This window comes from Ptychodera flava, chromosome 2 (assembly GCF_041260155.1).
Source record: "Ptychodera flava strain L36383 chromosome 2, AS_Pfla_20210202, whole genome shotgun sequence".
NCBI lineage: Eukaryota > Metazoa > Hemichordata > Enteropneusta > Ptychoderidae > Ptychodera > Ptychodera flava.
In genome coordinates this window covers 47338101-47361132 of record NC_091929.1, presented here as the reverse complement: position 1 = coordinate 47361132, position 23032 = coordinate 47338101, and the positions used below count along the sequence as shown (strand labels likewise).

The window sequence follows — 23032 nt, the reverse complement described above, 5'->3', positions numbered from 1 at the left end:
TTGATAGATAGTATTTTTGTTGTTTTATCTGCTCAATACATGCAATATTATGGTTTCTTTTTGCTTTGTCTCTTTTGCCATCATACTTTGGAAAGAAGTTCGCAGTGACTGTTGAAGGATGTTTCTCTCTCCATACAAATTGTCAATCCAATTGCAGATTCTCTTCCACTCTATCCCTTCTTTGGCTCCATAAATTTCTAGCTCAACTACAACCATTTCAGTTATATTTTCTACAGCATAAACACCATTTCCTTCCAGTATCTCTCTTGTTATCCCCTTTCTGTCACACTCTTCTCCAATAACATATATTTTTCTTGATTTATCTTTGTCATGACCTTAAAGCAAAAATAAAAAATAGATCATATTTTTATCTTTCAAAACTCTTAATGATTACTATATTTCAAATGAAGTCATTTTGTAGATTGCATCATGCCATCAGAGATTGGTAATAATCAGAAATTACCAGACTTTTTTTTATAGAAATGAATATTTTTGTCATCATCATCATCATCATCATCATCACAATTTATCATCATCATTGTTATTATTATTAGTAGTAGTGGTAGTAGTAGTATTTACAAACAGGATAACTATTACAAGTAAAAAATCTGAATGCTAACTTCATATTCATCAGTACAGCAGTGAGTAATAGACGCAATACATAGTAAACACTAAAACTCAATGACCCACAGAGGGCATACGCACAATGCAAGCATGACCAATGGTCTGTCTTCATGTTATAAGCGATACAAGATCGTCATGAATTCGATTTACGTCAGCAAAATATTAAATACGGCTCGATCATTTCGTTACTGCTTCATAGTGTTGAATTTTATCATGTAGAAACGAAAAACACCGAGCGTTCGCATTGCAACACCACGGATGTATAAACCGGAAGTTCCGCACAGACGTCTACAGTAGCTATTTTTAGATCGCTCAGCTGATTCATGCTAACTTGATCTGTCTTCCAGCTCCGACATTTAGTAGCTCTACGTACACGTTTATCTGACATCGACGGAATTTAATAAACGGTAAGAAGTGTAAACGGAACTGCTCGGTACTGGAAATTTAGTTCCAGAAAGTAAATCTGCAGTTGCGATGTTACCATCCACGATGTAAACCACGGTCCCTAAACTGTATTGCGACAAGGCCGTCTCATCAATCATTCATGTTTACATTCTCATTCATAATTCAGTCACGGTAAATTTCATTTTCGCGGTTTAGCAAACGAGAATTTCAAATTGTTCGATAGTGTTTTTGCCGATTGGAACTCCTTTTAAAGTGAAATCATGACGAAAATCGCAGTTACATAGATTTTACATTCCCTATCTGAACGCTCGCTCGGACCGGCGCAACCTGTGTTACCGGTACTTCCGGGATCAAATTGACGGTACACGGGAAAACGCGAATCGCAAATTTTGCCGTCTAGTGAACGAACACACAACAGACAGCTACAACGGAAATTGGACACAACAATTTATTTGAACATTTTATAACTTTCAAACATGTATGACGATCATTTGTACGCTGATCGAAGTCCCGGGACTTCAGCACACCACAACAAGTAGGGAGAATTTAAAATCGTTCGATTCGATCGACATCGCGACGTCAACAAACTGAAAAAGATCGTAACATGGCAACAAGTACAGAAAAAGAATGAACATTCTAATTTCGAACTAAAAATCAGATCGACACAAAAACAACTTCAAAGGGCTTATTTTGACTTACCTGAAAACTTTCCCGAAATTTTATCTTTGTGAGAACTTGAAATATTTGCATATGAATCCGTAGAAGCTCCATGAGGTCAGAAAACTCTTGAGCGCCGGGTAGGCGTTATTGTTCAGATGACCCCCCATGACAGCTTGCGCTATATACGCTCTGTCACAGAAAGTATTTTGTAATTTCCGGAGACCATGTTCACTCGAATCCGTACAATTTTCATATCATTAGAAAGCTGAAATTTCAAATATTTATGAACTGGCTCCGTATAATATGAATCATACGGCAGAAAAAAAGGAAAATCAAGTTTTAAATCTTTATTTTGTGTATTTTTGCCGTCATTTGCCCGATTTTCGATACGTAACCACCATCATATAGGTCGAATTCTGGTCTATAAAATGACACATATAGGATTTTTCTACCTAGAAAGACGGCCTCCGGGTTTTGTCTCAAAGTTACAGCAACGACGTAAATCGACGCGCCATTTTTTTAGCGCGCGCCAGCCTGAACCAAATTTCGCCAACTTTTCAGCGGAGAAAACCATTGCTCAAAATAAAAATTAAAGAACAGAAAAGAACACACACAAAGTTTGTAAATAGTTTTATTTTATTACACTTTTTTTTTCTTCTTGAACGACGACTTCACCTTCTTCATGATGGCACTTTTTCATACGTATTTCAATGAGCACACCCCAGTGAAGGAATTTAGTTGAGCGCGCGACCCCCCTACCATAAAGACTTGGGTGTAGTGACTAGTTATCACTGGTTAGCTGCGGCCCAAGCCATGTCAGTACAAACCCGTACCTGACTGAGGACCACTCGATTAAGTCAGTAATGAACGGTAACACTCGTAAACCAACTCCCAACTGAGCTGGCTAAACTACATGGAGCTGTGCTTCAATGGCTCAGCCATGTCGTTAATACAACGGCAAAAACGTAGTTTTTGTGCGACTCTGCTAGTCGTTGAAGGTACGTATTCAATGGACCCTACCCTGGGGAAACCGGTGCTGCTGCCACCCTAGCACGACCCTCAGGGTCTCTGACTAACAGACGAGTGAGGTGATGTTTGTGCCTAGCGGACGTGGGTAATACTGAAGGAGTTTATTTCCGAAAAAATAAACATGAAACGGCAATAAAATGACGCACTCCCAGGGGCAAACAAAGCCGGTGACCTCAATTTTTTCTGCAGTAACCCTTGAGCTCCTTCCCCTGTCTACGGGCATGTAGAGAAATTATCGAAGTCTAACACGTATAAGTACGGCTAAAACAACCCTGAAAATGGGCGATTTCTGCCAAAATGCCTGGCAGGATAACATGCAGGAGAGCCAATCTTTTGCAGGCACATATTATGGGGCGGTTTTCTACTGACTTGGGAGAATAAAGGACAAGGGCGCTCGGCAGGAAAAGGGGTACTGAGCAGGGACTGCTTTTGTTATGCAAACCAGCTAGCCACAATGGCTGCCAGGCATGTGGAGACGTCAATGGCTAGAACAATGGAAGCATATATTGCGTTGTACCCGTGCATCGCAAAAGTGAGACTGACGACTTGGGTGTAGTGACTGGTTATCACTAGTTAGCTGCAGCCCAAGCCATGGCGGTACAAACCCGTACCTGACTGAGGACCGCTTGATTAAGTTGGTTATGAACGGTAACACTCGTAAGCCAACTCCCAAACGAGCTGGCGAAAGTACGTGGAGCTGTGCTTCAATGGCTCAGCCATGTCATTAGAACAACGGCAAAAACGTAGTTTTGTGCTACACTGCCAAGTCGTTGAAGGTACGTATTCAATTGACCCTACCCTGGGGAAACAGGACAGGTTTGCCGGTGCTGCCGCACCCCTAGCACAATCCCCAGGGTCTCTGACTAACAGATGAGCGAGGTGATGTTTGTGCCTGGCGGACATGCGCAACACTGAAGGAGTCTATTTCCGAAAAAAATAAGCATGAAACGGCAATAAAATGACGCACCCCCTGGGGCAAACAAAGCCGGTGACCTCAATTTTTTGTCTGCAGTAACCCTTGAGCACCTTCCCCTGTCTACGGGCATGTAGAAATTATCGAAGTCTAACACGTATAAGTAGGGCTAAAACTACCCTGAAAATGGGCGGTTTCTACCAAAATCCCTGGCAGGATAACGTGCAGGAGAGCCAATCTTTTGCAGGCACGGAAAAGGGGGTTGTTTTCTACGGACTTGGCAGGATAACGGACAAGGGCGCTTGGCAGGAAAAGGGTTAATGTGTCATATTTGGTGAGATTGAGGCAAGATACAAGATGCAAGATAGTGGTGAATTTGAAGGAAAACTTAACTCAGTGGTCAATCCATTGTTTTTTCAGTCTTTCATGCACTGTCAACTATTTTTTTAGTGTAGCGTATTGTTATTAACAGAACCAAGATTTCAGTTATACCAGGGTTGGCAAAATGTGTGATGGAAATGGCTCGGGTCAAATTTGTCATTGGTCCAAATGACTTTAGTCCATCGCACCATGATCTATATCTTGCTTTCAAAAAATCAAAATTTTTTTAAAAGTATGCTGTGGCTCTTTTCACTTGAAAGTATATCATCCAGTTTCAGTCAATCGAAGAAATGCGACAGTGTTAGATGTCTGTGTTTTGTACATGAGGTCTCCACAATATCCATAACAATTTGAAGTTTAACTTTTCCTGCCGAGTGCCCTTGTCCGTTATTCTCCCAAGTCAGTAGAAAACCGCCCCATAATATGTGCCTGCAAAAGATTGGCTCTCCTGCATGTTATCCTGCCAGGCATTTTGGCAGAAATCGCCCATTTTCAGGGTAGTTTTAGCCGTACTTATACGTGTTAGACTTCGATAATTTCTACATGCCCGTAGACAGGGGAAGGAGCTCAAGGGTTGCTGCAGAAAAAAATTGAGGTCACCGGCTTTGTTTGCCCCTGGGAGTGCGTCATTTATTGCCGTTTCATGTTTTTTTTTCGGAAATAAACTCCTTCAGTATTACGTACGTCCGCTAGGCACAAACATCACCTCACTCGTCTGTTAGTCAGAGACCCTGAGGGTCGTGCTAGGGGTGCAGCAGCACCGTCAAACCTGTCCTGTTTCCCCAGGGTAGGGTCAATTGAATACGTACCTCCAACGACTTGGCAGTGTAGCACAAAAACTACGTTTTTGCCGTTGTATTAACGACATGGCTGAGCCATTGAAGCACAGCTTTACGTAGTTTTGCCAGCTCAGTTGGGAGTTGGCTTACGAGTGTTACCGTTCATTACTGACTTAATCGAGTGGTCCTCAGTCAGGTACGGGTTTGTACCGACATGGCTTGGGCTGCAGCTAACCAGTGATAACCAGTCACTACCCCCAAGTCTTCAGTTCACTTTTGCGATGCACGGGTGCAACGCAATATGCTTCCATTGTTCTAGCCATCGACGTGTCCACATGCTGGCAGCCATATTGTACTGCTAGCTGGTTTGCATAACAAAAGCAGTCCCTGCTAAATGCAGACGGTATCCCCGTACATGTAGCATATTGACCTCATGTGCCCTTTGAATTCTCTGTACGCAAACAGCGTACGTAGTTACCAATGCATCGGCAAGAGGATACGTTTGCCTGCAAACCAGAGCCAGTACTTCGGACGGTGGAATAAATAAAAAATCCAAAGCTACGTCCATTGAATGGCACGGCCAAGGCAGTGAAGGACGTTGCCTGGCTTGAACTTGCAGAGCTGAAGCCCAGCTTAGTACGTCGGACACCAGTTTGTAATGGTATTTCCGAGTATTCATATCCGTTCCATGGGAGGAACAAGTCGAGCCGTCCCGTCAAAAATACGTTCTCATTTTCAGTCACGCACAACTGAATAAGTGACTTTCGTCTCGCACCATCGGCATATCTGCCAAGTCGTTTGCAAGAGGTAGCCTTCTAGATTAGCATTGCCGAGTTGGTCAAGTTCGGCAGCAATCTGTATAGTGCCAGGCAGCCAAGTACGTCCAACTCCGCCAGAAAACGTCACCATGCTATCCTGCCAAGTCCGCTAAAAAGCGGTAAAAAAAAAACCACCCCCCTCGGGTGTGGGGGACTGGCGGACAGGTTCTGCACCTTTCCCTGTCCTTGGACTCCCTGTGAACCCATTTCGAGAGCAAATGCCGTTCCTCGCCCAAAACCTGTCCTCGAACGACCCCTAGCGTGAGCAAGGGTTTGCTACACGTAGTTCCGTCGACTAGGCAGGAAAGGGGGTACCAAAAAGTAGCCCGATTTCCCCGCCTTGGCAGGATAACGGCCGTGGCTGCTCAGATTCTAGCTACACCGAATTTCAAGCGGATTTTCACCGACTTGGCAGGAAAAGGGTTTTAAAACAACTAAAATGTTGACATTTTCTTGACAAGTATCAAACAGTCAAAATACTAAGCACTACATATAGCCGTAGTTGGATGGCATGTCAACACATTGTGTTTTGATCACAACACATCATGTGACACAACACACTCACTACATGTATGTGACACTGTATATTACAGCCCAAACATGGGACTATGTGCCCGAGGGTAGGTGACCATTTGCCCGACGTAAGGAGGGCAAATGGTCTCCTGCCCCGAGGGTACATAGTCCCTTGTTTGGGCTATAATGTTTTTATTACATGCCTCTCTTACTCAGTTTGCAACAAAAATGTTTACCTTTATTGGCAAATTATAGACAAATGCTTTATTTTCATTTTAGACGAAAAACGGTTAAAAATAGAACGATTTTCATCCTCGAATGGCGCATTGATATATTTAAACTACTGTAATGCGGTTTATCAATATTTTTATGCGAAAATTTTCCAAAAACCGGATTTTCTGTGTAAAACATGCAATTTCAAGACTTTTACATGCAAAAGTTTTCAAGTTGAAAATAGTTCCAGTTCACTTTCAGTCCAGTGATGACTATGCGGCCCGCGACGTCATCGGCAAGTTACCATTGAATCCTATGGAGCGCGCGACGTTCGATATACGAGGCATGTAATAAAACACACCATGTGACACAACACACTGACACATCAACACACCATGTGACAACACAACGTGTGACACAACACACTGACATAACACACTATGTGACAACACAATGTGTGACACAACACACCATGTGACACAACACACCAAGTGACACAACACACCATGTGACACAACTTACCATGTGACACAACTTACCATGCAAACACACTGTTTCTTGTTAACTCTGTGTGTCTTCCTTCCAGATTTGTCTCCTCAGATCAACGTCAGAAAGACAAGAATTCTTGCAGAAATGAAGAGACGGGCTCAGCGACGACAGGTCAGTCAGAATTAGATTGGGGCATGAGTTATATTCTGTCCTTCATAGAACTTCATCAAAACAACACTATTTACATTAGTTTTTGCTCAATAATTACATTTTATCATTGCTTTTGCTTTAGATGGGAGACATTCTTGTCGGTATGTGATTTGAGTTTCAACTATACTAATGTATCAGCTACTCTAAATATGAAAGCAGAGATAACAAGTGAGTGAAGCCCTGATGAAATGAGTTGGATCTGCATACAATTGACCATCATACAGCCCTTTGAGAATGAAACAGGTGATATCTTTTACAGGTTATCCCACCAAGACATCTTAAAATGAAAGAAAACCAAGACTGGTCTGCTGTGTGGCCCACAGCGGTCACTTTTAAACCTTCAGCCATACCAATGCCAATACGTATGGGTTATCCAATCAAGAAAGGTGTTCAGCCATCCAAATTAGGCAATACTGAACTCATGAAGGTATGTACTGCAATGCCAAACACAGAGACTGTCAACACATTGGTATTTATGCTTACCTTCCCTCAATTACAAGAGTAGATTTAGAATTATTGAGGGGTTTTGAAATCCAGGTATTTCACAGAAACTCTTCATTTGATCATGATCTCCACATGGGTTTTGCAATGAAGCTAAAACACGCAAACCGCCGTCACACTGTTAGGTGCTGGGAATTGTGGTACCTTGAAATGTTTCCGCAGCGATAGTTACTGTATCACATAGGGTAAGCACCCTGACTTGGGTAAACACCCCTCCCCTATAGCACATTGTGTGGTCCTTCAACTTTGGGGTTATATTCTAGCAAACACCCCCCTCCCTTCATAGCAAACATCCCCCTCCCCTCATAGAATTTGGAAAACAAAAATGATGAACTGACTGATTTACAGTGATCTGGTTAAATGAAATAAATATTGAAAGAAAATCTTGAAACTGTTGCAAAAATTGATAGCCAGACGTGAAAGTCACAATTGCGCAAGCAATATGATGGTAGAGGTTGTCAAAGCGTTCTGGAATGGTCCCCCATCTCCATTATCATTTTAACTTGTACTAATATTGTGTTCAATATATAAAATATGTTTCTACATTGGACAAACAAGCTGCACCGTATTGTGCACACACATTTACCTATCATATATTTCACAAACCATTTTGTTCCTCTGACTAAACAGATATTCATCAGATTTGTATCAGACTCTGCAGTAGTTTTAGCAAGGAATGTACCGTACATTGCTTAACACTGGTTTGTGTCTTCTTGATATTTTAGATTCCAAATTTTTTACACTTGACCCCACCAGCTGTCAAGGAACACTGTGCTGTACTCAAAGGTAATGTGAGCCTAATGTTTTTTCATTATAATTGGATTTCTTTGTTGTTAAATGGAAATAGTTGTCAAGAACTTCAAAACTTTACTAGAAGAGATTACATTACAACCATTTGCAGAAATAGAGCGCGAAGCCACTGCAGTGAGCTGCAATAAAACTGCTTACACTAATTAGTTTCAGCTGTAGCCCTGGACACTTTGGTGTTGAACAAGGCTACTTGATAAAGACCAAAAAGTCTGCTTGTACAAAGGCAAAACTAGCTCTGTCTGAGGCTCGAGTTGTAAATGAGAGTTTACGATTGGCACCCTGTGTTCAAGATTAAGATACAATGTAACATTACCGTGCACTGGTCCATGTACAAATCTTTTTTATTTCAACTTCCCCAGACAAACTGTCTGCATGGGACATACAATGTTGTCGACTTTGCCAGCTGGCTACAGCTGAAACTAATTAGTGTGAGCAGTTTTATTGCAGTTCACTGCAGTGGCTTCGCGCTCTATTACTGAAAAGGGTAGTATGTACTTACATATTCATCTAAATACTGGAAACTGGCAATTTAGCAAATTAGAAATGTTCACATACTGTTGAAGAATCAACAAAACATTTTGGTACAACATGACGTGTGCATTGATGAGTCTGGTCAATCATCAATACAGAATGACCTTTGACCTTATCATGAATCCAGGAGAACTCCATCAGAATCCGTCTTTAGTAAATGTCAAATTGCTGTGATAAATGAAATTCAGTAGATTTTCAATGAGATTCAAACTCACGATGTACAGCACCCCTTCACCTAGTGAAGACACCACAGTCGTAACCGCTCGGCCAAATCCTGACCCTTATAAAAGAATGGTTCAACAACCATGCTAAGTTGTTACAATTCTTCTGTTTGCAACCCCTCCACACGTGATAGAGTTCATGAAGCACTCACAGTGACACATCACACACAAACTTTATCGGAGCAATGAGTACATCGCTTAACTCCAGACAAAAGACAGCCCCTGGGACAATTTTGTCCACCATATCTGCCATATCTGAGAGTACCATATCTGCCGCTAATTAGAGCTCAGTTGTACTAGAAGCAAGCTACATGATATCAAATTTAGAGTTCTAATTACTTTTAAACATAGCTCCAAAAGTACGTAAATATAAGCCTCAAAATAATCATGGAAAACAAGGTCATTGTCAGTATCAGATATTACTAGTACTTGCAGACTACACCCAACACAGTTGACTCATGAGTGTGGCCGAGGGGACTCACAAGTATGCAAGAATGTGGGACAACAGGTTCCATTTTGGGGACATTGTCACAAGGGCGCGTCCTGGCTGCAACACTGAGAATGTCTGCAATTTGTATATTTCATGATTCTTTTCCTGTTTTCTCAGTTTTTGAGAATTTTTTTATCACAGAAGGCGTTGACTGCATTGATTTGAAATTCAGTTTGCAGGTTGCTACAGATGTTCTTTTACATATTTACTCAAATAATAATTGAATGAGCTTCATAATTTGACACATTTTTTTACTTTAAATAAAACATTTCTTTATTATATCAGGAAGCACCTGCCTTGCCAATTTGAAGGTTTCAGTAAACAATGCCTAGGCATGCAAGGGATTTGTGATCAGTGAAGTTATTCTGTGAAATTTCCTGAACTCAAATAATTTCCTGCTGCCTTGCCTTTGTATCTCTTCAGTAAACATGTTTCAGATACATCTTCCATGACCTTGAAGTTGCAGTCAGCCAAAAGTTAAAAGTCTTAAATAGTAGTTGAACAAAGTCATGAGAAAAAGCTCAATGAACAATGAATTTGCTGAACAAGGTCAAGAGATGGGGATTGATAAATATTTATCATTGGCAAAATTGTAGCTGAACCCAGCATAAGCTTATCATTATCACTGATGGTATTGTAATAGATAAAGGAAACCAGTGGCAACCAAGTGACATTGAGATTGGCCGATGAAGTCAACCTTTGTACATAAATATATGCTCTTGTTCAAGTCCAAAATTCTGGATATCAATAAAGTTGAATGTCAGCAGTATAAAAGAAACTTAACTGTTAAAAAATGTCATCGCTTTCAATTATAGCAACAAGCTGCTACACAGAGAATAGAACATACATGTATAGTCAATGACAGGCCAAGCAAAGCCAGGCAAAGCCAGGCCAAAGCTGAGCTGAGCCAAGCCACATCAAGCCAAGCCAAGCCGAGCCCAGCCAAGCCAAGGCAAAAGAGAAAGTGTTAAAGCCCCAATAGCTGCAAATTTTGTGTATTATTTTCATGATTTAATTTTCAAACCAAAGTTGATTTGTGCACAATTTAACCCTTAAAGTGCCGCGTCGGTTTATAAACCGACACGGCATTCTCGCTCTCAGCGCCACGTCGGTATATAAACTGACAGTGGTTGCGTTCTATGCTTATGCCTAACTCAGCTATGCATTGCCGAACTCGGCCAGAAGGAGGGTATTCCTGACCCTTTGAACCCAGTTTAGTACCATATAAGGACTAAAATAATGACATCATGCAGCCTAACAATCGAAAATTCCAGTAATTTATGCGAACTTTCTTCAAAAGAGGTCAGCGGTTTTCATGAATATTTAATCAGGTCTGCAGTTTCACCCGTACGCGGATACGGCCACAGTGCATTGAACGAAACACGTACGTACGTTTTGAAAGCGGAAGACACGGAAGACAACTATATTATGCCAAGCTACTGCCCTCTGGATGATAGAAATGATAGATTTTACAGTTTTTTTGAGAATATTTTACGGAAAAATGACGCGATTTGGTGACCAAATCGATCGCAATAGTGAACTTCGAACGTATCGGCGGCCAAGATGGCGGCACTGTGTGATGCCTAACTCTCGACATGGAACCCGAGGTTAAGGTTTTCGAAGTCCAAAACATGCAAGATTGAGAAATTTGTAAGGATTTGGTTAAATTGAAGTGTATTTTGTGAATTTTCAAGCGTTTGACTGCCAAAAAGCCCCTTTAAACTGTTGATATTTGACCTCCGGCGTCCTGAAGCGAGACGGCCATGACAGTCAACCCGGTTTGTAAATGAAATGTAGTTGTTCTGAACTGTTGACATTGCGAGACATTTCCTACGTGTTACGCATTTTTTTAACTGAAATAAACCGGACATGAAACTTTTTTTCTCGATACTTAGTGGTTTCTTTCCATTTCGTGGCGGATTTTGTGGCGTGCTTGTCAAAAAACGTGATCAACTTGGCGAACAGATTGACTAATATGTATGGTAGTACGAGTCCGTGACTCGATAAGCCACAGATAGTTACACACGCGTACGTGAATTAAACTAATGTAAGTTGGGTCGAACACCAAAATTAATCGATGAAAAGGTTAGTGAAATGTGTTTTGTCCTCAACTCTTCATTATAATTATACTGGCGGTTCAAACTATACAGAGTCAGTTGAATATGCCCTATAGTTGTGTGCATGTGTTGCACAATAGTTACCCCTCCATGTACAATATGGAACCTTGTTGTCTCTGTGTATGCAAATTAATTGTTTGTGTTTACAGGCAAACAAGACTATAATTGATTTCTTCTAACTTTGAAGACAGATTTTAAATAACACTAACAAGAAATCGTATGATAGATAGTAAACTGATGACAAGTGGATATGTACACTGAATTTTTCTCTGGAAAATCATTTCCACTAGAAGAAATAAAATATATAAACAAGCAAACAAATACAAACAAACAAACAAATACAATAGACAAATAAACGACGATGCTTGGGCAATGCAATCATGCCGATGCTCCATACACAGTAGTTGTCAATCTACATTTAATGTACTGCATGTAAAATATTATTTGTATTTTTGTAGAGATGCATTTGCACAGGAAGCATTTGTATTATTTTGAAAGACACTAATTGTTTGTTTGTTTTTGTTTATTATTTACGTATGATGTTACATGATGCTGAAATCGTGTACCTGAATTCGTGTCTTGCCATAACATGAAAATTTTTTTCAAGTTTGAAGGCCGATGATGAATTTTTACATTTTTAGAAACTTTTTATCATTTTCAGTGAATTTGGAACAAAAACGAGCATTTTAGCCCAATTTTACACCTTTAATGTGTAAATTGAAACTTTTCATTGTCATAGAGAGCTTCTTCATATCCTGAGCTTTGGAAATAATAATGGGTTGTTAGGGTTTCTCGTCACAGAAAATGAACTGCACCAGTCTGAAAAAGCATAACATGTTGAGAAGTTGGGTTCAAAAAGTCCTTGGCCTGGCAGTTGCATTGCATAGAAAGTCTATGGTGATTTGTGTTAATGTGCTAACTGAAGGACATGTATAGAAGTATCACTACTTGCTGATTTGGACCATGCCTATGTGTTTTAACAGGTTGAACAAATAATGAATGGGTGCCACACTCATAAAATGACGCCCCCATGGAAAAGTACAAAAAATGCAGTATTCTTGCACATACACATCGTGATCATACAAGAAACAAGCATGATCCCATTCACTTGAAGGCACAAAGCACAATTTGCTGACATTTTGCTGTTGTAATCTTTATTTTTTCTGTCAATTGAGTAGTTTTTGAAAATGGCAGGAAATCTAAAATGATGTTTAAACGTTTGAATTTACATGCCACTTCTTACACTTATGACAGTGTTATACACTTTTTCAGAATATTTTGCGATCAGTTTATAATTATATTTGCAGCTGTTGGGGCTTTAATCAAAGGGATAACACAAATTGTATGAGGGTGAATGCAAACAGTTGAAACAGCTAAACACTGAATATAGAATGAATTAGAGAAAGAGAGACAGAGAAAAGAAAAATAAAGGCATGAGGAAACAGATTTCTGAGAAGTTGAAAAATTAAAAGAAAGATCATAAAAACATTGTGAAACATTGTTTATTCCCTTAAAAGCCCATGAGCTGCAACTCTGCCAAATTTGTCCAACCTCAAAGTACCTTCAATTTCCTCATATATTCATTGCAATCTGCAAATTGAATGATATAGTCATTAACTATGCCTCAACAATACCGGTATTTGCATTTGAATGACAGAATAGGAAAGAAATTGAACAGATTTTTGTTCATTTTAAATTCCCCACCATTTTCAAAATCTTGCCATGTTATGTGAAAAACAGAATTTTTTGTCAAATTGCAGAGAATCCCTTTCCTGTACTTTCAGTCGGTTGCACCATATTGTATTTGTAAAGATTCAAATGTGTACATGCACCATTTACGCTGTTTATCATGTAGTTGTATGGAGGTGGCCATATTTGGGTGTGGCACCTGTTTATTATTTGTCTTACTGAAACCTCCCCATGCAGTCTCACTCAGTGGGAAATTATACTTGAGTAAACATCTCTGAGGAAGAACATTTCTATGAACTAATTTTAATCTAAATATAAAATCATGAAAATAATGCCAAAAGTTGCAGCTCATTAAGTCTCATAATACAGAAGAGATAGCAAAATGGAAAAAAAAACATTTTCGAATCCAATTGTGTGAAAACCTGTCATTTGAAAATTTTTCTGTAAATTTATTTCTGTATAGAGGCAGTAGTTACATGTCAGCTTTGTGTGATAGTTGCTTTATGTTACAAGTGTACTTTTCTGACTGTAAATCATCTTCTATTGTCAGCATTTTGCACTGAGTGGCCGAAGGAACTTGATAGTGATGAGAAACTTGAAAGATATTTCCCTTTAGAAGTTGAAACAACAGATTACATCTTCTCTGGTCCATCATTACGGCATCCCAAAGCAAGAATTGTGAAATTCAGAGTAAGTCAATAATTCCTAAATCCTCATATTAACATTGGTTGAAGTACCTTGTGACAAAATATCTATGCTTCTCTTTGGTAGAATTATTTTGTATCAAGTATCCTCATATTTCTTTGTAGCAAATTGCACATTTTTTTATTATTGGCTTTGTTTTGCTATGTTAGTGTGGCAGTCATGACCCCAAGATGACCCCCTCTTCAAACGATAACCTGCCACTGTAACACTTCATACCCACGGCTATGAAAACCAGAACTTGTTTTATGTGAAAACTGAAAACGTATCCATTGAGAAGAGAGGTCCATTAATTAAACAGATATATTAATGACACAAATCATATTGTTAGAATTATTGGTCATGAGATTTGTAAAAGTGATCATTTTTTGATGCTATACTTTGATGGTGTATGTTAGATGTACACACAGTGATTATCACATTTACTTCCATTTTATGTCAAACTTAATTCATGTCCATTTTACTGTGATCATGTAACATGATGTTAAATGCTACTGATGTATCACTAGGGAGAACTTTATACATGTAAATTTCTGTAAGTGAAATCTCAAAAATTACTCCGATTGCCAGAAATTTCACCCAGAGAAACAGAGACTGGCATGTCATATATCATATTTCCATGTTGAGTTCTTTCCTATTCTCTGTTTCCTGTCTCACAGATAAAATTATCCAATCTAGAATTAGATCTACATGCAAGGAGGAAACTCATAAAACTTGTCGGTGATCGATATGATCCAGAAACAGACATAGTGACGATAGTTACTGATAGGTAAGTCTATTTCATACATACGGTATATCAGAGCATAGCAGCTGTATGTCAATACTTTGGTAATACGTATATATGTTATAAATGCTTGTCAGATGATAGAATGCAATGTCTGTCATTTCATCAATAGTTGAACATCTCTTTTGTGTTCCTAAGATCTCTTGAAATATAAGAAATTCAATTAGGTAAAGAAGGCAAACAACCAATACTGAATTTTGTAAGTTCACAACATCATGTCAGGGTTGAGACTTCCCTGAGTCTTTTGTATCACAATATCTGTACTTGCAGTTGGCTACTTTGTTGTCTGGTGAGTCACCTCAAAAACTTAAAAGTTTATCTTGTGAGCAATCTTGTAACATAAGATGTGTGAGTGGTGGGTGGTGGGTTGTGTGAGTGGTGGGTGGTGTGAGTGGGTTGTGTCACTATGTGTTGTGTATGCCGTAACTATGGTGACATTTTGCAGTGCTTGAAGTTTTTTGATGTAGAGTTCTATTCTATGTCTTCAAACAGATGTCCAACAAGAAAACAGAACATGGATTATGCTACTTATCTACTAACAGTTTTATATCATGAATCTTGGGTGAGTATCTCATTTTTTGATGATAAGAATATCTTCTGACCACCTCAGCTTATCAGTGAGTAAGATCTATACCTGAGTTGTGCTAATAATATACAGCATATCTCAACTTACTTTTTTAATGTCAAAAACTCTATTCATGTACATTTATAAGTAACACAGCTTTAATTGCTGTAATCACATAAGCATAAACTATTATTTACCATTTCTGTAACCCACCACTGACACAACCCACCACTGACACACAACCACTACTGATACAACCCCAATCCACTGACTTTTAACAAACACAACCCACAATTGACACAAGACTGCTTATAGTGCTGAGCATTAAACCATTTCACGGTTAATAAAATTTGTCCTGTTCAAAATTATCTGTTCAAGTGTTTAATTTGTATCTAAGTTTATTAGAGATCTTTGCATATTTTGTAACTTTTTTGCCCATCGTTTTTAAAACTTTATTTGCATACTTGTTTGCTAAATACAAACTTTCTTTGAAAGAAAACTGAAAAATGGGAGGCTGACAAGACAGATGATGACATGGAAGAGTACATATGGGGAAACAGCCAATCAGAGAAGAGGATAGTGCAATTAATTCATGAAATGAAAGAAAAGGTAATTTTTTTTCCTTAAGTTGCGTCAGTGAGTCTTTAAGAATAGATGTTGTTTGATTGATATTGTTAGTTTGATGCTGGTGAACAACGCCCTCTAGTGGTGTAACTCCAAATAGCATCTAATTTCATGATGATGGAATATGCATCAAAAGTTTTTTTATTCTGGAAATGAAAGGGCGTGTTAATCTGCATTGTAAATTCACACAGTTCAAAGAGGCCATCATTCCATCTGATACAATACAGTGATATGATACAAAAATGACTAATGTGACCCCAATGTGTCTGTCTGTATGTGTGTGTGTGTGTGTGTATGTGTATTTATGTATGTACATAAAAATGTATGTACATGTGTATGTACGTACATGTACATAGGTATGTAAGTACATATGTACGCAGTATGTACATATGTGTGTTTGTTTGTATGTATGTATCTTTGTGTATCTGACAGTACAAGCCGTCCATCCATCCCTAGACAGATTTTATTCCAGTCATAATTCAGAACAATAAAACATGTCAGAATATTGTACACATAGCATAATCATGGGAAGATCTAGATCTGATTAGATTTTGGTTGATTTGGTCTACATAATTAAAGGTCATTTGCATATGAAATTAGTTAATTTTTGTATTGCGCTACAACTGTAGATCTTAAGAAAATACTTGACCAAATTTCATGTTAAGTACACAGGCACTTTAACTGATCTGTGGTCATACTATGCTAAAAGTTTGGTTGATGTTGATTTAAATACGGATTTTATTATCATTATGCAAATTTAACGTGATACTGTCTATTACTTGGCCATACACCAAAACTCAATACACTGAATTTCATCAGATTCTTAAGTATGTTGGTTGTTGTTAGGTTTTACATTTTCTCAAGTTTGATGAGTATGACAAACTGATTATCTGTTTATTGGCACATTTAATGAATTTCTGAAATTAGGCCATAAATCAAATACCACATACAACTTGCGTCTTAGGAACTGTTACAAATAATGTAAACTCATGAGTCATATGCATAAAACATAAAAGGTAAACCATGGCACTGGGTTTCCTCTGGCTTCTGAAATGTTAGTAAATTTACTAATTTGATGTCTAAGGTTTTAGTAACTTTCATAATTTGTTAATACACTGGGAATTTTGCAGTGTGTTACATTTTACCAGCAAAAACCATCATCTATTTTGTATTGACTACTCTGAATGATGATACAAACACAAATTAATACTTCACTTAATAACACCTTTATTGTAATCCACCAATCAAATCTCTGGTTCCAACAGAAGTGCGACTCAAGGTCATAGAGATAACAATTTTTTCAGAAGTTCAAGAGTGCTGCCTGGGGCTTTCACTAGTTTCAAACAAATCTACAAATGTGCACTGTCTTTAGCTGAAGCAAAGCAGCAGTTGCCATTCTCCTTGATTTGGGCATGTTTTCAACAGTAACTGTTGTCTTTGTGATGGAGATGTAACCTATTAACTTCTCTTTTTTGCACCTTTCATACTGGTACACCATGACATGTCATTCTCTGTCACACGAATGCCATGTAAGAGTTTTCTGAAAAAACCCTTATTTTAGCAAACAATATAACATGAAGAGGAGACATAACATTATCATGTAACAATAATCAGTATCAAGTGAACAGTCTTGAAAGTATGAGACAGTTACATTGTAAATAAATGGCAAAGTTTGCACAGATGAATTAGCAAACTCATTAAAATTATCAGTTGTAGAAAGTGCCAGTCTTGTCTCACACTATCAGGAAGACTCACAAGTTAAGCAATGATGATAAACAATGATAACTAATTCTATGCCTTGCCAAAAAAACAAACTATACTTCCTGCCGTATTACGAAATATGGATGACTGCAGAGTTTTCATGTAAATTCACTAACATCATCAAATTTCAATCAAAATCACAAATCTTTTGATTGATTTTTCAAGAAATGACTGTGTTGCTATTTCTATGTCCTCATACTTGGGTGTCATCGAATCACATGAAATACCTCTTGGTATTTGTGTTAATTCAAACATGGTGTTCATGTTACACAGTCTCATTACACAGTTTGCTGATTGTCCTAGATAACTATAATATGTGGCTGATTTGAGTCATTACATTTTTGAAGTCAACTCACTGCTGAAATGACATGTATTCATGTCATATGTGTGTACTGACCGTAAATGCTACTCTTTTTTAGCTCATATTTGGTTTTATATATAAATACCAAAAAGAGCTTATATGATGAGTCTGAGTGGTGTCTGTATGTCTGTATATTTGTGGGTATGTGCGGATGTATGTCCGTCACACACAAAGGCTCCCATTCTTGACCGCGGAGTGACGTCACTTTCGCCTCACGCACGCGAGTGAGGTGAATTGGGATTTGACTATGCAGGACAGGGAACAATGCAGAAATTATGTGACAAAGGACAGAACTTAGTGTTTATCATTGACATAATGTTGAAACTTTGAATACTGGTGTAAAGGTTGGAAAATCCACACTTCAATATTTTGTTCTCACGGCAGGGTGACGCAAAAATGATGTAAAAAACCGCAAGTTCCCGAATGTCCGCGGTCAAGAATACTGCCAAAGCTACCATCTCAGTATTTGGTGTACAGGTAGATGCAGGGGTTGACTGTCTATGGTCCAACTAAGAGGAACTAACTGTTTCTGCTTTGCATGTTGCTAAAGTTGAACTCCATTACCTAAAGTTTCAGACCTTATTTACTTTTGTCGTTCCTTTTTCGCTGGTTTAAATATTTCTTGTTGTTTTTCTGGTGGTACTGTCCAGAAATCATTGTCATAACATCAGCGTAGAATTTTCCTGCACTGAACAGATAGAAACAATATGTCTGTATATACCAATTCTGATCAAATTTGAGCGACACCGAATAATTGCGGTATTTTTTATGTCAGTCTTCTCCTCTGAACTCTCTCATGGCTTCTTTGTGTCTGCCATCTTGTTTCCATCAGTATCTGCTTTCTTTTCTTACTAGCTATGCACAGTTACTGTCCATCTACGTTTGGAAAACCAGAAAGGAAAAAAGGCATTCGATCACAATGTAGTCTATGCATGCCATACCATGGTAAATACAAACAGTGAAATAGCAGTTTTGTTGGGGGATTTACTATTGGCCAAAAAACTTCCCACAATGGAATCATGACAATCATATTCAATGTTACAAAATGTAAATTTTTACCTGGGCTGAAGCTATGGAAGGGGGGGGTCTTATATGGCACCTTAACATCAGAAAATCGTACAGAATGAGCTTTCTTGTGTGATCGCACCGAAGAAATGGGAAGCTGAATTTTCGTACATAACTTTTACATTGACATTGAAAAACATTTGTAAACTCTCAAAAAAATCCTTATTTGCTAAACTTACTAAATCATGACCATTAATTCATTTTCGCGATGGTTTCATTTATCGTGTCTAAAACCTGGGTCAAATAAATGCACAGTTATCCATTCATTCACTATCTTTCAACACATCAAACAATATAAGTAGTATCTCGTATCAAACAAAATTCATGACAAATGGCCGACTTTGTCCCTTTAATGTTTGAAACAATATGATCCAGACAATAAATGTTTGAAGTAGTCTGTGTTTGTGCAATGAACAATGGAAACTAAATATATTTTGGATAGTGAAAATTGAGATTCAAACATTTACCTGAAAAGATTTTTGATCACAAGAATTTTCTTCTTTCTATCCTGCAGCCTGAAAATCTGAAATCTGTGGCATCTAAAGAAGAGATTTTGAAGACGGATGAAATCCAACGCTATAAAGATTCAGTGACAAGACTTTACAATGATGAAGAAAGTTTAGAAAATCTTGAACAATACAAACAATCAGTGAAGAAACTGCTTCACGTGTAATGATAGTTAACCTTTTGACCTTTCAACCTCAGCTGTATTGTGACCACTCCTGTGTTTAGTTGTTTGAATTACACCCTGTAACAAATGATGTTGTCATTGTCAGTATCAGCTATTGAAGATGACATGGTAATTTTCTGTGCCAAGATTTTCTCTGAGAATTGCAAAATAATTTATAGTAATAAAGTCTTTAAGTTGATAATGTTACCATTCTTTAGTTTTTGGACAGTGTTGCCACAGTGTGTGTGTTTGTGGACATTTTGCTCCAGTGATAACATAAAAACCATTGGCCAAAAATCATGCAATTTAGTACATAGCTGTCTAGCACAATCAGGGACAAATCTAGGTCTGATTACATTTTGGTAGGTACGGTATGGTCTCCATAAAAGTAATTTGAATGATAAATGAATTATTGCAATGAACGATATCTAAAGAATTACTTAACCAAATTTGATGCAGTAGGCACTCTTACTGCTATAAGGGGTTTATCTATGATAAATGTTTTGTGGGCTTGGCTTAAATGTTATAAGCTCATTGGCATACTTAAAAAAATGTTGCATATAAAAGCAAGAAACAAGGCCAGCAACGGATATGACATGAGAGTTTTGACCAGTTCATGATACACATTCATGGGTGATAGCGAATGCATATGTGGAGTGAACTGGTCAAAACTGAGTGGTATACCTGATGCAGAGGGGGTATATTGCTATTATATCAATTCTTGCATAAAATGTCAAAAAGGAATTTTCTCTGGCTGACACCACATGACTGTTCGAACCATGCTATATTGCTTTTATTGCATGGTTCTTTTTAGTCCCCACGGACACTGTCCGGGGGGACTTATAGGTTTGGTCATGTCCGTGCGTGCGTCCGTGCGTGCGTCCGTTCACGCAGATATCTCAGAGATGCCTGGAGCGATTTCATTCAAACTTGGTACAAGGATTACTTCATATGTCATACAGATGCACGTTGATTTGTTTTCTATTACAATCCAATATGGCCGCCAGACGCCCATTTTATTACAATTTTTTCATGTACAGAGCCATAACTCAGACATATTTCAACTGATTTTATTCAAAGTTGGTACAAGGACATTGACCAATGTCATAGATATGCATGTCAATTTGTTGTGTGGTACATTCCAATATTGCTGCTGTGTGGCCATTTTGTTACGACGATTTTTTTCGTGCACAGAGCCATAACTCAGGCATATCTCAACTGATTTTATTCAAAGTTGGTACAAGGACATTGACCTATGTCATACATATGCACATTGATTTGTTTTGTGATACGATCCAATATGGCCTCCGTGTGGCCATTTGTTTACGATTTTTCCATGTCCTGAACCATAACACAGACATGTCATCAAGCAAATTTTTTCAAAGTTGGTACAAGGACATTGACTTATAGTATACATATGTACTTCAATTTGTTTCTCGATATGGTCCGATATGGCCACATGGTGGCAATTTTGTTATGGTTTTTTCATGTCGAGAGCCATAACTCTGGCAAGTCTCAACTGATTTTATTCAAGTTTGTACATGGGCATTGATTTATGTCATACATATATGTGTTGATTTTTTAAACAGTAAGATCAAATATCGTTGCGTGGCGGCGATTTTGTTACGATTTTCTCATGTACTGAGCCATAACTCAGACATATTTCCACCAGTATCATTCAAAGTTGGTACAAGGACATTGACCTATTTCATACATGCTCGTCAATTTGTTTCACGTCATGTAGCAGTATCATGTCAATTATTGAAGTTTCGTAATTAGGCTGATATGTCAAGAAATACTGCATCAAATTTCATGAAACTTTGTACAGATGTTAAGCTCACATTGCTTTAACAGTGAAAAAGACATTTATCAGTGTCATTTCAATTAATTTGTAATTGCATATGTAATGAACTTTCCTAATTAGAGTGATATATCCACAAATACAACATCAAATTTGATGAAACTTGATACAGATGTTGATCTCATAGTGTTGTAAATACTGCATTAAACTTTATGAAATATGGTATTGGTGATAATCTATTAGTGTTAGGATAGTATGAAATAATGTTTTGCAACATCCTGTCAACTAATTCCCACTTGACTCATTTAATGATCTTTAGGATAGTGGCCTACATTGGTTTTATGTTTTCATCACCATGGAACTCATTCTTGGCCATTGAGCACATCTGTATCAAAGTATTTTTATCACAGACTAATGAATAGGACTCTATCCTCTCTGAGGACCTGTAATCAAAGTACCCATTAACAAGTGGGGACTGTGTCATCAATGATGATTCTTTTTATATTAGATTCCTATATTTCTACCATTAATATACTAGTACTGTCAAGGGTTTCACCAAGTTTTGAAGTAGAGGGCCCAAAAACAAAGTGGCTTTTTGGAAGGAAACAAAATATTTTAGCTATAAAAGAGTGTAAATTTTCTATAAAAGTAGCAATCAAAATCATGAGAGTAACTGGTTAATTTTGCCTCTGACTGATATATTATTATAAGCCATACATCAACATTCAATGCACTAAATGCCATGCTGGAAGTTTGATGAGTATGACATGCTGTTTATCAGGTGAGTCTACATTGTCCATTGTCTTTGATCAGTCTGCATTTTACATTGTCTTGGTTCTGTCTGCACTGCCATTGTGTTGGTTCAGTCTACATCACACATTCATGTTATGAAAGGCAGATTTGATTTTACGAGATGATGAAAACTGGGTTACACTTAATTTTGTGCATTTTTGTTGAAAATAGTGTCAGTAATTGACAAAATGACATTTCCTAATCTGTACAAATGGGATAGATTGTAGTGTTCCATATGATAGCTTTGTAATTGTTGAGAAATGTTTTTTATGACTTTTACATGTTAAATGTGCAATTTATTGGTTACTTTTGTGAACTTGTGCACTTATTGTACAAAGACTACCGTCAGTAAAGCCAAAAGGCTGGTAGAAAAATAAGTGGACGTTGGTGGCGCTTTTCACTGGCCTTGCATTATAGCCTGTGCCTTGAAGCTCGGCAAAAACTTTCAATTTAAGTGATGGGAAATGCCATATTTGTGGCCAAGAAGAAACACTGGAACACATCTTATTTGAGT

The 23032-nt window shown here is 38.0% G+C and overlaps 1 protein-coding gene across 2 annotated transcripts in view; it reads left to right on the top strand.

Annotated features, from left to right (window-relative positions):
- The window catches only part of LOC139122556 (small ribosomal subunit protein mS35-like), a 34400-nt gene extending 14268 nt beyond the window's left edge, over nt 1-20132 (top strand). The window contains exons 2-10 of one of the 2 annotated variants that reach the window (XM_070688053.1): nt 6922-6995; nt 7294-7461; nt 8261-8321; nt 13944-14083; nt 14755-14864; nt 15372-15441; nt 15940-16053; nt 19046-19135; nt 19770-20132. In XM_070688053.1, the coding sequence (XP_070544154.1) occupies nt 6922-6995; nt 7294-7461; nt 8261-8321; nt 13944-14083; nt 14755-14864; nt 15372-15441; nt 15940-16053; nt 19046-19135; nt 19770-19928 (986 nt within the window). In that variant the 3' untranslated portion in view covers nt 19929-20132. The remainder of the gene's footprint in view (nt 1-6921; nt 6996-7293; nt 7462-8260; nt 8322-13943; nt 14084-14754; nt 14865-15371; nt 15442-15939; nt 16054-19045; nt 19136-19769) is intronic. The other variant, XM_070688064.1, reaches the window with a different exon arrangement.
- The last annotated feature ends 2900 nt before the right edge of the window (nt 20133-23032 follow it).